The sequence below is a fragment of the Pyrgilauda ruficollis genome, unplaced genomic scaffold (genome assembly GCF_017590135.1).
Source record: "Pyrgilauda ruficollis isolate IOZ18807 unplaced genomic scaffold, ASM1759013v1 scaffold51, whole genome shotgun sequence".
In the NCBI taxonomy this organism is placed as follows: Eukaryota; Metazoa; Chordata; class Aves; order Passeriformes; family Passeridae; genus Pyrgilauda; species Pyrgilauda ruficollis.
Window position 1 is genome coordinate 4,078,057 of NW_024526711.1, and position 13,299 is coordinate 4,091,355.

Here is a 13,299-nt window from a genome sequence, read left to right on the forward strand (position 1 = left end):
AGTACCAAGCCTCAAAAGAACTATGCCAGGGGATGAATGAGCAGAGATCTGGAGTAAGTTATCTAGAGGGGAGTGGCAAAAAACCACAAGTGTTTTATCTAGACAAGAAAGCAGTGAAGTAAATGAAATAAGGGAAGGGGACAGGGATCCTCTAGAGTGATCTTCCATACTTCATTATGTTTGTCAATACAGGAGATATATATTAGGTATCATTTTGATAAACCAGCTTATTTTGTGGGGAAGAGAGTATTTTAATTGTCTGGGGTACAGTACTGGCAGTGTTGAAATCTCTGTTCATTGCCCCAGTTTCTGTGCCTTTACGTGCCTTCACATGGTAATCCAGTCAATTTGCTGAGACTGCTGACAAATACATCCTTTGACTTGTGTTGGAATAATTTATGAACATCTTTGCCCTAGAGTTGGAGTAGATACTTTCTGTGGATGTCATGTAGGATCCTGCACAGCCAGGAACCACCAGTTTTGGTAGCTGACTTGACCTGGCTACCAAAGCCAGGAATTGAGCCCGTGGTCTCAAGAGGAAAAGTGTAGTCACTTTCAGCTGCTGCTGTGTAACCCAAAACATTGGGCACCACAGGAGGTGTGCAGCATGGAGGCTTTGTGCACTGCATCAGTCTTTGCTGTCTTTGCCTTAAACTCATGGATAGGATAGGATAGGATAGGATAGGATAGGATAGGATAGGATAGGATAAGGTAGGATAAAGTCCCTGAACTTACACTTTTCTCTCCTTATTAGGATCTCCTCAGAGGTGATTTAATGTTGTTCTCCAGTTCTTTCAGGTCTCTTGCAAAGTCTGCTGAGGTCAGAGAGAGCGCTTTGGCAGACTCAGCAGGTTTGGGATCTTTCCTAAAGTGATTCCCTGTGTGAATCAAATGCAGCTAATTTGGCTCATCAATAATGTTTTATTCTTGTGAGTTAGAGCCAGTTTCTCAATAGCAGCACTGGGAGATCAGTGCATGGCCTAGCTGTGCTGACTGGTGGTGTGATTCTATGCAAAAAAATGTGACCTCCATGCCTGTTTCTCTGCTGTGTTCAGTTTCTCTCACTTGCTCATTTTCCAGGGTGTGCCAAATCCCTGGGTATTTGTGCTTCCTCTTGCTGTTGCAGTACCCTGTGGTGGGAGGCAAATGGAAAAATTGTGATCTGTTGATGATAATGGTGTGTGCCATAACCGGGGCACACACCTCTCTGGGGGTTGCAGTGAACATACTCAGCACTTCCATCCATGCTTGAATACACCTTTCTCCCACCCTGGCCTCTCCATCCCTAATATTTCATCCACTGACTTTTAGCTTGAGCCTTGTTAAGCTTTTAATTGATGCACTGCCTGCCAGACTTTTGCTCTCATGCCAGAAACCCAGCAAAACTGAGGAATATTGTGCCAATATCCAAACATCTCATGTACTCACATTGTCTCCATGCTTCAGTGCTGAGCTGGGTGGCTCTGGGTTCACCTACCTCACCCCACCTCCCAGTGCTCTCCCAAGGTATCAGCTGTGAGGGTACAGGAGGAGCTGCGTCATTGCTGTATGCTCCTAAGTCATGTTTTTCTTGAAGAGGAAGAACATCTCCAGTGCTCTTTTGCCAGCTGAAAAATATTTTGAGTCTGGTAAATGTGTTCTTTTCTTTGCTGTGTCAGCCAGAGCATTTCCTGATCACTGCCTGGCTGCACATCTTTAATAGTGTGTATAAAAGATAGGATCTAGCTCAAATAGGAGTTTGTGCCTTGGTGCTGGTTGGCATTAGATTATTGTAGTGGTGTTTTCTGGCCTTGAAAAAAAAAACAACCCTGTAAGTATAGGAATTAGTTTTTTCTTGAAATTTTCTGGAGTGTCTTTTGCAGTATTATATGCTGTTATATGCTGTCTGGGAGGGTGTGGGGCTGCTTGTGCCAGCAGGGAAGAGGGTTCAGGTCATACATGGGCAGGAGGAGACTTCTGCACCAGCACTCTGACATGGCAGCAGCAGAGTCCCCAGACTGAATGACAGATACTGTCCATGCTAAAGACAATCTGAACCCTTGCAGCAGAGGACATGCTTTGGTGTCAGAAAAGGAAAAAACAGCAGAGAAGGAGAGGGAGTTGGTTGTGGAAAGGGTTATGGTACATTCTGCTCACAATAAGGTCCTGCACAGAAGGTGGCAGTGAGGGACAGTTCTCCCATCCAGAAGCCCCACTGTGTGTGACAGTAACATAAAACCCCACTCTCCCATGAGCACAGCCGTGTGTCTGCTTCGTTCCCAAGGTTAGGCTCTGGCACTTCTGTTAAATAGCAGTCAGCTGGAAAGATCTCCTAACTGGTTTTATGCAAATGGGAGCAGATATGTCATGCATGTGTGTTTGCACACTGGCACTGTCCCCTATCAAACAATAGATATTGTTTTGTCATGTAAATAGTGCCCAACTGACTGGGCTTTCTGGGAGTTGAGCTTGCTTATATTGAGTGGTTTTGACGTGTGTGTACGCAGATGTTGAAAGCGTGGGGAGTAACAAAGCTGTGGAACTTCAATAAGATAAGTCAAATAACCCCCCCAAATCTTGTTATATGAAAAGTGGTAAGTATATAACTTGTGTGTTGCATAAGGGATGTCAGGCCTACATGGCAGAGAGGTAAGTAAGAGGGGAAGAAAAACAATTGTTTTCGTACAAGATTAGCTATGTTCAAGCAATGACTTGAAACTGCCTCTGATCTTCGTCGCTGGTCTCCATGTGTCCGTGCCTCTCTGCAAGAGCATTCTGCCTGGCAGGTGCAGCTCTGGAGGTTGGTTTTGATGGTACCAAGGCGTTGCCTGAGAGCTGCCAGGCAGCTGAGGATTTACACTGAGTGCATCCAGCAGTGGAGGCCAGGCAACAGAGATGGACTGGACAAAGCACTTGGGGAAGCTGTCGCTGTCTCCCCGTGTCGGTGCGGCTGCAGGCGGCCACCTGCAGCGGAGCAGTGACATCAATCAGTCTGCTCTGGTTGTGTGGGAAGCCTGATGAGCAACTGTCATGCAGATGCTCCCTGGGAGGCTGCTAAATAGTCATTGTTGAAGTAATTACTAGCAACAAGTGGGGGCAAAAAAAAGCAGCTCAGAAAATGTTTTCAGATGTCCCAGACAGTGGTGATATTTAGGGTGATGAGTATGCAACTATCCATATGAAAACTGAATGATTGTACTTGCCACAATAAAATATGTCATGAAAACAGTAAAATCCTTCCCCCCCCCGCCACCCCCTGACTCAAAGTCTGTGTAGATGTCCAGTTCAAAATGTTGGTTAGGATAAAACCGAACTCCAAAAATAGTACTGATGGTGTTGTGAAGGAAAGAAGAAAAGTGTGAATCAAAAGCACATTGTTCTCAGCCTGGTGGGGGGCTTTAGTGTTTTCCAGATGAAGCTTCTGCTGGCTTTCACAATTACACCTTTGACTGATTTTTAACTGTCTTTTGGGGCAGGAAGGGGTGAGAGGCAGTGTCCTCCCTTTAGCAAAATATATATTTTTCCTGAGTAGTTTATACTGGATCCATGATGAAACTAAAGAAAAATCACTGAAAGGGAAGCAGTGCTGCATGTCTTGGACAAACCCTTTTAAAGTCAGCTGAAAGAAATGGCAGATATATCAGCCTCCTGCAGTAAATGATAAATGAGTTCCAGGAAACCCACTCTTTCTAATGCAATAATCCACTCTGCTGAATAATGCTGTTTTTCTAAAGTGAATACAATCTTAGTGTTTACGTCATATTTTATGTATTACAAACTGCTTTGCAAAGAGGCTGGACGAGAAAAAGAGCATTTCATAGATTTTATACTGTTATGTACTAATAAAAAAAGAAACCCATTTTGCTGTGGGATTCAAGCAAAGAAGAGATGAGCAGTATTCAGATGTAGGAAATTTTCTTAGAAAGACTATTATTATGAATTAGTAGCTTTTATCTACTCTCCCATAACAAAATGGTCTAGCTCCATATCTTAATATTTGGATATTTCAAAATAATTTAGACAAATTTTATTCCATTGTTTATGTTGAATAAAATAAAGCTACAAGATGCTGAGGGTTTTTTTTGGGACTACAGGCTCCCGAGGGTAGTGGTCACAGCCCCAAGCCTGTCAGAGTTCAAGAAGCATTTGAACAACACTCTCAGGCACGTGGTGGGATTTTTGGGGCCATCTTGTGTGGAGCCAGGAGTTGGACTCAGTGATCTTTGTGGATCCCTTCCAACTCAGGAAATTCGGAGCCAGGAGCTGGACTCAATGATCTTTGTGGATCCCTTCCAACTCAGGAAATTCTGTTATTCTATGATTCTGTGATTCTATTCAGCATAATTTCTGGTGATAAAGTGAAAAAGAGAATTTGGGATCCCTTGCAGAAAACTGCGGTCCCCTTCTTTTTTTCCCCCTTTGATCTTGTATCTCAGCACACACAGAAACTTTCTGTTAGCTATGTAAGCATTCTTTTATTCAAATACTAATTTAACTTAGTGATTGCATTGAGAATGACCTGTGCTCTGGCATTTCATCTTTTCCATTTAGCACAGGGAACTTCTTAAAATTGATTAGCTCATAGCTCCTAAATCTTTCATAGTTTTGGCTTTTTTCTCTTCCCTCAGCGAGGAAGCTGCTGGTTTTAACCCATTCCGTGAATTTAGGGGAGTCTGTCACCTAGCCTTTCAGTGTCTGTGATGTTTAATGTTTCCTGGACTGTCCTTTGGCTTTTGAAAATCATCATTCCTGTGCTTTTTTTGTTACTGACGTGTAGGCGCTACGGCCACTGAAGCAGCCTGGCAGCAGTTTGGAGGGGAGGGAGCTGGGGAGGGGAAAGGTGCAGAGAGTGTTTTTGCCAGCTCTGCCAGTTGCATGGGAGAGAGGACAGAGCTGGGAGCTTTACAACCCTGCCACCGAGCAGCCAGCTGCCCACCCACAGGCTGCTGTGCCACCCCAGACAGACAGACAGACAGACATCTCCTCAGTGTCCGTGGGGCAGTGTGGCTCAGTGAGCTGAGAGCACAATCCGTGGGGATGCAGCTGGACCTCAGCGCCTGGGGACGGTGCCTCGCAGCTGCCGATTGGGAACACTAATCCACAGTCAGCCTGTGCTTTTCCACTCTCCACTGATGGGGTGAGCACGTTATCCTCGGAAAGGATTGACCCACAACAAAGCAGCTGAACCTGTGGGCATCACATCTGGCCAGTTTCCTTGGAGAGGCTTGGGAAGTAGGTGTTGCTTTCCCAGCCCGCCCCAGGTAAGTAATCTGATCTTAAACAAAGAAGCAGAGAGATGGCTGTTTTTCATTTAAAAATATGTTAAAGCAAAATATTTTTTTCTGTTGTTGTTTTGAAGGCATAAGGTTTGAATATTCTCGTGCTCTGTGCCTCCCTTGAGCTTCTGGATCTTGGGGGTGATAATGAGGGATTTAATTCTGGGCAGCAGGTGCTGGCAGCAGGGATGTGATGCAGTGCCTGTAATCGTGTTGTCGGGTTCATTTTGCACCATCTGGGTGTGAAAGGAGCAGTCAAGCCTTTAATTGCAGTCCTTGGGCATCTGGTACCTTCCTCCTGCTGCTGGAGGTGCAGCCGTGGTCAGGGGAAGACTCTGTGTGTTTCTGAGGCACATAGAGTTAAAGCTGGTGGCAGCGATGCCACTGCCAGTGTAGCCACTGTGCTGGGGATGGGTCCCTGGGGAGGGGAATGAGAAGGCTGTTCCCACTTCCACTGTTCACCCATCACCTTTTTCTACCAGCTCAGGAGAAAAGGAAAGTTGGTCTTTCAGTTGTCTGGGCTTCCTGTTCTAAATGGACGTGCTTTTCTGAATTTCAGATAGTCCCAGTTGAGGAGATGTAAAGCAGATGTGGTCACAGGGAATGTGACCTGTTGTTTGAGCAGGAGCCAGGCTTGTGCTGTGACTGCCCTCTGGGAATTGAACCAACACCTGCTGGAGACCTGGGCAAAGTGGGAGATACCCCTAAAAGACCAATAGCTGTATCAGCTCCTTGCTGTGTTTTTATGCGTGATCCAAGTGGTGGAAAAGACAAGAATGCAAACTCCATGATAGCAGTGGTCACAGTCACTATCACTCCAGTGTGGCAGGGCATGGCAGGAGGAGGCTCATGATCTCAGTGTGCTGCAGTGGTGGGAAAACAGTGTGAGAGAGGGAGAGCTATTTAACTAAGGAGTATGATTTCAAGCATTCACCTTGCGTAGTTTATCCAGACTTTTCCAGCCCTGCATTGTTGAGGTATTAGTGTCTGTCTAGTGGTGTGCTAAGATGTGATGAGCATCTATGGTTTCTGCAAACTTGCTCAGAAATGTCAGTGTATGTCTCCATTGAGAAAATGTCTCTATTGAGACTGAGATTTTTGTAGTGAATATGCAAATCTGTCAGTGACAATGATGTCACTGCATTGTTTTGTTTTTGTTGGGTTTTTTTTTTTTTTTTTTTAATTTAAGAGGTAAGAAAACCAAGCGGGTTCTGACTAGAGATGTTTTCAGATGTCAGTGTATTGTGCATGCCTCCAGCCATGCCTCCAGCTGGCAGCCAGCTTAGGGGTGAGGCTGGGGACCAACAAGTGATGGCACAATTCACCTGGAAACTACCACTGCCCAGGCAGGGGCTGGCACAGAAACACACCATCCCCTGCCTGAAAATCTCCCTGTTGTAAGGTGTGCCCTGCACTGTGTACTGGTCACGGAGGGGAGCTGTGGGGTGTGCTCCTGGCTTATGGAAGCTCCACTTTGGGATGTGATAGGAGAGTCAGGGATGTGTTGGCAGCAGGGGGCTGGGAGCATGGGTGGGTGGTATGGAGGGAGGGTGGGTGTTCCGCTTGCTTTGGAAGCACCCCTGGAAATCAAATACTCGAGGAGGTAAGATTGAAACTTACATTGTTTGTCACAGATCAAAATACTAAGTGTAGGCCATCTGTGTTTCTTGGCACTTTTTAAATGGTTTGTACTATAATGTGTACAGTACTCTGCCAGAGGAGCAGGGTATAATGTGCTAGTGAAGGACATGAGGGGTTTTTTTCCATCGTCCCTATTTTCCATTTTACCAGGGTACAAACTGTGTCCATCACACTGAGAGTGTGGGTGAAACCAGTCCAGTGGCACAGGGTACAGCACCAGCCCTCTGTTGTCCTATGTTATGCTGACTTTGAGGCCCAGAAACTCTTTGTCTGGTTTCTCTAAATAAATGTGCACCTATTTCCATGTTGCTCCAAACATGTTTGCACTTAGAAAGGAAGAGAAAGGTAAGGAAAAGCTAATTTGAATATTTTACCTGGAAATGGTATTGCCTAATGCTTATATTTAGAAATCAAGAGTCAGTTGCCTGGAGTTTTTACTGGCTTTGGCATAACTTTCTATTGACCTCAGAGAAAGCAGTAACTTTTCTATGCTTTCAAGAGCCTTTTTCCAAGATGCATGTAATATTCTTCTGCATATCATTCACCTTGAAGGGTGTTATAAGAATTAAAGCTCATAAAGCATTCTAAGATTTTTTAATGTAAATCACCTTAGGAGTGCAAATTAAATTATGTTGCCATCTACTACTACAAATTAACCTACAGATTTAGTTATAGCTGTTCTGAGATGGATTTAGAGGATAACATAAGGGTGAAAGACATTGTATTCCAGTATTGATCTCCATGATCATCTGGACCCTGTACCTATTACTCTTTGACTATGCAGAGTGTTTTGTACTGGTGGCTGTTAAGAAGCAGTGTGGTGATATTTCAAGAGAGGAAGACAAATAATTTGTAAATACACTGGATATCTTGAAGGTGTCTGAAATAATTAAATACTAAAGTGAGAAAAGCACAAATAAAGCTGAAATCTTCCCAAACTGGGCAGGTTCTGGATCCCACAGCTCAGAGTGATCAGTGGATAAATTTTCTGCAATTATATCAGAAAACTCTTTTCAGCTCTGATGGCTTGTTGGATGGGTCAGTGGAGCCTGGGCAGACAAATACACTCACAGTTTGCATGATGAGTGCTAAATCTGAATTGTTTCTGGGGTCAGTGGGGAGTGATGTCATCTTGGTGGGGAGAGCATAATTTCTCAGTGACAGCAAAGATGAGTGTTTCCCAATAGCAGGTTGTGATCTTTCCCAGAGGTGTCTTGGGATGGTTTTATACTCATGAGGGAACAGTCAGCTGCCTTTAATTGCTGACTGCACTCAATCCTTCCAGGGTAGAGGTTTGTATATTTATATCAGCAGCCAGTAACTATAACCTATTCTTGTTCCTTTGGCCAACAGTAGTTAACTCATCCTTGGCTAATTAAAGACCAGGAAACCTGGCGGGGGGAGAGAGGATGAGAATAGAAGTTAGGCTGAAAGAGAGTTATGCTCTCAGAAAGTTTAAGGATTTTCCCAACCAAGGTGAATGCGGGCACATTGAAAATGTGCTACTGTCTACATCCCTCCATCTTGCAACAGAAGTGCAATGTCTTCAGAGGTTCTGAGGAGTTTTTGTGATCCCCTCCCAATCCAATGTGAAGATGAACGCTCAGGGAAGAGCTGCTGTAGTGCTCTGTTTCTGAAAGCTGGCTGACAGCAGTGTTGTTTTCTGATCCATAGGTCCAATGGATGGCATAGCAATAGCATCACTGTCCAGGGAGCTGGAATCCTTCCTCGCCTGCCTGCATGCTGCTTGAACTGATCCCAGGCCTTTGTTTTTGGACTGAAGAAACCTGAAAACCTTTCTCTCCTAATTCATGAGCCAGCAGGATGTGGTCGCCGTGCTTTCAGAACGCCTGCTTGTAGCCGCCTACAAAGGCCAAGTGGAGAATGTGGTGCAGCTTATCAACAGGGGTGCCAAGGTAGCAGTTACCAAGGTAACGAGAGAAAAACGCTTTGCAAAACCCTGAGAACTAATGTAACTCTTCTAGACCATTGTCTGTGAAAATGCCCTCCTAGCTTTACCAATCTGAATGTGACTGAAGTTAGTGTTCAGATTTCCTTAAAGTTTGCACTTAATAGCTCACGCAGATTTGCAATATAGTGCACATCTTGTGTTTATACCCTTTGCAGTGGGTGCAGCTGTGATGAACGCTTAGTCCTTGCAAACACAGTGTGTCGACAGAGGGGAGCAACATTTTTCAAAGCATGCATTGACTTTTGAACGCTGTGTGACCTGATGAATGGAGCGATTCATCAATGTCAGGGGAAGGCAGTTCAGGGCACCCATCTCCCTGGGTGAGGGGATGGGGAAAAGCCACCTCTTGTGGCAGGGTAAAGGGATGCAGAAAGTGTTTCTTGCTGCTGAAGTCTCTTGGTGCAGCAGCCTCACTTATACCCAACCTCTTCACTGATTTGTTTTGTGTAGTTCCTTAGTCAGTTCCAAACTTGCGGGTTGCAAATTGTGTTCCCTGTACCTTTGAGAAAAGTCAGTGTCAAAGGATTTCTCCTTAGATACAAATAAGTTCAAACTGATATTCACCTATTCCTAATGCTCAACATGTTATAAATAATACTACCTTAGAAAATATGAGATGGAATTGCCTGTTGCAGAGAAGGTTTGATCAGCAAAAAACCTTAAAATAACTAGGTAAGTAAAATCTTAAGAACTGTAACATAAAATTTGGGGCGTACTGTTTTGATGAACTGCTGTTTGCCATCCTACCTACTTATATTTGTGTTTCCATATTGGTTTTGAACGTTACATATGTATGGAAGCTAATATTTACAGATAGAAAGCACGTTTGATGAAAAGAGGAAAAGACAGAATGCTTATCTGTCAGTGGCAGTTGTTTTCAGTCCCTTCACAGTGTTTGAGTTGTAGATAATACTTATTTTGAAAGCTGGAGTGATCCAAGGACAACCTATGCTTTTAAGTTTTGTTTGCCAAAATAAAACTTGCTGGTAGATACAAAGCACTGGTGTGCTAAGCATGAATTGTTCCATGTAGATGGCTGTTTGGTTCTGTTGTCCAAGCAGCTCTGTAGCTGATGAATAGCTATGAAAGGTAGTCAGTAATAGATCAGGAAATACTGACTTACACATACCTGAATGGTAGCTCAGGGTTTTGTGGTTGTGTTTTCTTTTGTTTGTTTGTTTTTTGGGGTTTTTTTTAAGATGATGAGGGATTTTTGAGGCTGCTGAGGGACCTCTACTGAATACAATAAGAAACAAATAGTGTAGATTTGACTTTGAAACACAAAATTAGGTTCATTTGATATAATGCAGATTTCCTAGAGTTGACAAGGTTTTCTTTCCTATATGACATAGGTGGCTCCCTTGCTTTGTTGTTCTGCCCTGTGTGGAAAATGAAAACAAAGCTCATTTGGCAGCAAAATTGTGGCCAGGTGCAAAGTGCTGGTGTTTCTGTGGAGACATTTGCTGGAGAGCTGTGAGCTCTGAGGCCATGCTTGCAGCTCACCAGGCACTACAGCACTGTAGCTATTCTTTCCTAGAAGTTGTGGGTCATCCCCATGGAGTCCAGAGGGGGAAGATGACAAAAGCTGTCCCTGTTGTCCTTGTGGATGCATCCCAGCACACCGACAGACAGTACAGATGAGCTGCCTGGGTAGCCTGGTGACAAACCCTGCTCAGGAGAGATGAAGTCAGATCTGCAAGACTGTGGAGGAGTGCCCACAGAGGAGCAGGGACTGTCTCAGAGCAGCAGCCAAGGCTGTGTGTATGGGGTGTTTTGGAGGCACACAGACTCTTACTCCTCCCACGCTGTCAGCCAGAGAGAGCTGAGCTCTGTGCAAGCCAAGAGGCATGAGACCAACCTGGTGCCCTCAGCAGAGCCCATCCATTCAGCTCTGTGATGTCCTGTCCAGGTGTGCACAGCGTGGAGTTTGCATCTGGCTCTCACCCAGCCAGGCAGCTGCACAGGGAGAGCATGTGCATATTTGCCTATAAAACACTGTATAGACACACCCTGGAATAGCTTGGCTTGCTAATCTGATGACACACAAAGGCTGGAAGGAGAAAGATCTGTTTAAAGTTAAGGACAAGGTTGTCACAAGAGCAAGGATGTATAAATTAGACTCAAGTATATTGAAACTGGAAATTGGAGGGGTTTTTTAGCAACAGGTTCTTGTGCAGTTTTCTACTAAGCAGAACAAGCACAAAACAAGAACAACTTTCAGAATAGAGGTTCTTAATTTTAGAATCTAAATTAGATGGCAGAATTTTTGTAGTGCAGTGAAATAGACCAAGCTTTCAGACAAATTGAAACCCAAAACCCTCTCCTCCCCAAGATAAAACTCATTGCACAATGAAGCATAAAAATAAATATATCTGTGTGCCTACCTTAGATCTGGTTTACCTGTATGTCTTCTGCTTTCATTAGTAGTTTTCAGTTTGTTCTGCCTAATTATAAATTACAGGGGTTCATTTCCAAGAAAGAAAAAAATGGATTTGGTCCTTGTCAGCCCAACTTCCTGCTGAATTCTCTGGGTTTTATTGGAAGAAGATACATGAAGACAAAGCTCTTTGGAGGGAAGGAAAAAGTTCCCCCATCACAGCAGGCTTTAACTATGTTTCTGATCTGTATCTGTAAGCACAGACCAATTGTTGTGAATAACATCGTAGAGCCACAGATTAAAGTGTCCAGGATCTCGAGATAAATGCTAGAGTTCTTTATTCAAAAAGGATCACTTGAGCATAGCTCAGGAAAATGAAGGACATTTTCAATAACAAACCAAGTACTAGTAAATACCTTATAGTTGACCTGTCCAGTTGTGGTTTTGTCCTGTATGTAAGGTCATATGATGTGGTTAATTGTTGCTTCAGTAAATAACAATTCATCTGCAAAATAGTATTTCATTTTTGTCACTTTTGAGTAGATGATTTCAGAAAAAAAAGAAAAAAGAGGAAGAATATGAAAGAAACAAAATCCAGAGGAGAATGTACATACACATGTGCAGGTGCTGACTTCAGCATTATGGTGAGGAGGCACTTGTTTCATTTTGACAGCATTACTAGCAAGGCATCTCTGCAGGTGAAGTCGGTATGGAAATGTGCACCTCCTCTGACTCCAGTGAGGGACACTCAGGCTTATTCCACATTTGGGGCCTTTTAAATTATGTAAGGAGGATCTGGTGGCCGCTGGGTCACACAGGTGACAGCAGTCTGACATCAGGGAGCCCAGAGTGGGAGAGGGCTGGTGGCACTGCGTGGCACATGCATTGAGCACTCATTGTGGTGCTGGACCTCTGCCACCAGCCATGTGGGGTTGTGGCCCAGGGCAGGTGTGCTGCTCAGCAGAGGCTTTGTGGCTCTGCCCTTCTCAAAGGGCACCTACTTGGTCAGGGTTCTGTCGCTGCTCTGCCTGATGTCAAAGAGATAATTTCCATTTTTACACCTTTTTGTCTGACATTCTTCTCAGAATGAAATGTGTAGCTGATTCCTTTATGAAAAGAGCAAAAAATACCCTGAACTGGTCATATGTACTGGCTTATCCAACAAGCAGGTGCCCTTATCAAGTACTTTGGTGAATAGGCTGCAAAAACTGGAAAACTAAGAACTTAAGGCATTTCTTCCAGCCAAGAAAGCTGGTCCCTTCTTTCAGTCCTTTTTTTAGAGCTCTCTTTTAGTGAAATTTTTGACAGCTGCATCTTCGGTACAAAAGCCCTGGGACTTTTGCTGAGATGATGTGCCTTGCTGTCCTCCCAGGATGTTGTTGTTCTTTTCCTGAGGGTATTGGGTTTGCATGGCCAGGTTTTGGTAGAGGGAAGGGCTATGGGTGTGGTTTCTGTGCGAAACTGCCAAAAGCTTCCCCAGGTCTGGTAGAGCCACTGCCAGGTGGCTCCAAGATGGATGTGCTGCTGGTCAAGGCTTGGCTAGTCAGGAATGGTGGTAACCCCTCTGGGATATCATGTTTAAGAAAGAAGAAAAAAAGTTACAGAGCTGTAATTATAGCCAGGGAACAGCAGTAAGAATATGTGAGAGGAACAATGCAGACACCAAGGTCAGTGGAGGAGGGGGAGGAGGTGCTTCAGATGGTGGAGCTGAGATTCCCCTGCAGCCCATGGAGGCAGATCCATACCAGAGCAGGTGGATGTCTGAAAGAGCATGAGAAACTTGTGCTGGAGCAGGCTCTTGAATTAATCATAGCTATAAAACTAAATTCTGCAGAGAATGGATTATCATTCAGAAAAAAAAGCCCTAAAGAAATGCAAAAGGTAGTGCTTCTGTTTTGATTCAGTAATTGTTTGATTTAACTTTTGAAGTAGTCATGTTATGAACACACCATATGGCAACATTTGTAATGCTGGGGTACTTTAAGTCTCAGCTTCAGAGCATGTTGAGTTCTTTAAAGCAATCTCTTTTTCTTATTTTTTAAGCTAAGACAGAA

The 13,299-nt window shown here is 44.1% G+C and overlaps 1 protein-coding gene across 9 annotated transcripts in view; it reads left to right on the forward strand.

Annotated features, from left to right (window-relative positions):
* The window catches only part of ANKRD6 (ankyrin repeat domain 6), an 85,900-nt gene that overhangs the window by 44,356 nt on the left and 28,245 nt on the right, over window positions 1–13,299 (forward strand). For 5 of the 9 annotated variants that reach the window (XM_041480382.1, XM_041480388.1, XM_041480383.1 and 2 more), the window contains exon 1: window positions 8,809–8,827. Coding sequence is in view for 4 of the 9 variants with exons in the window: in XM_041480384.1 (XP_041336318.1) it covers window positions 8,708–8,827 (120 nt within the window). In the remaining 5 variants the exon portion in view is untranslated. Of the gene's footprint in view, window positions 1–8,570; window positions 8,828–13,299 lie in introns of those variants that run through there. The other 4 variants (XM_041480384.1, XM_041480386.1, XM_041480390.1 and 1 more) reach the window with 1 other exon arrangement.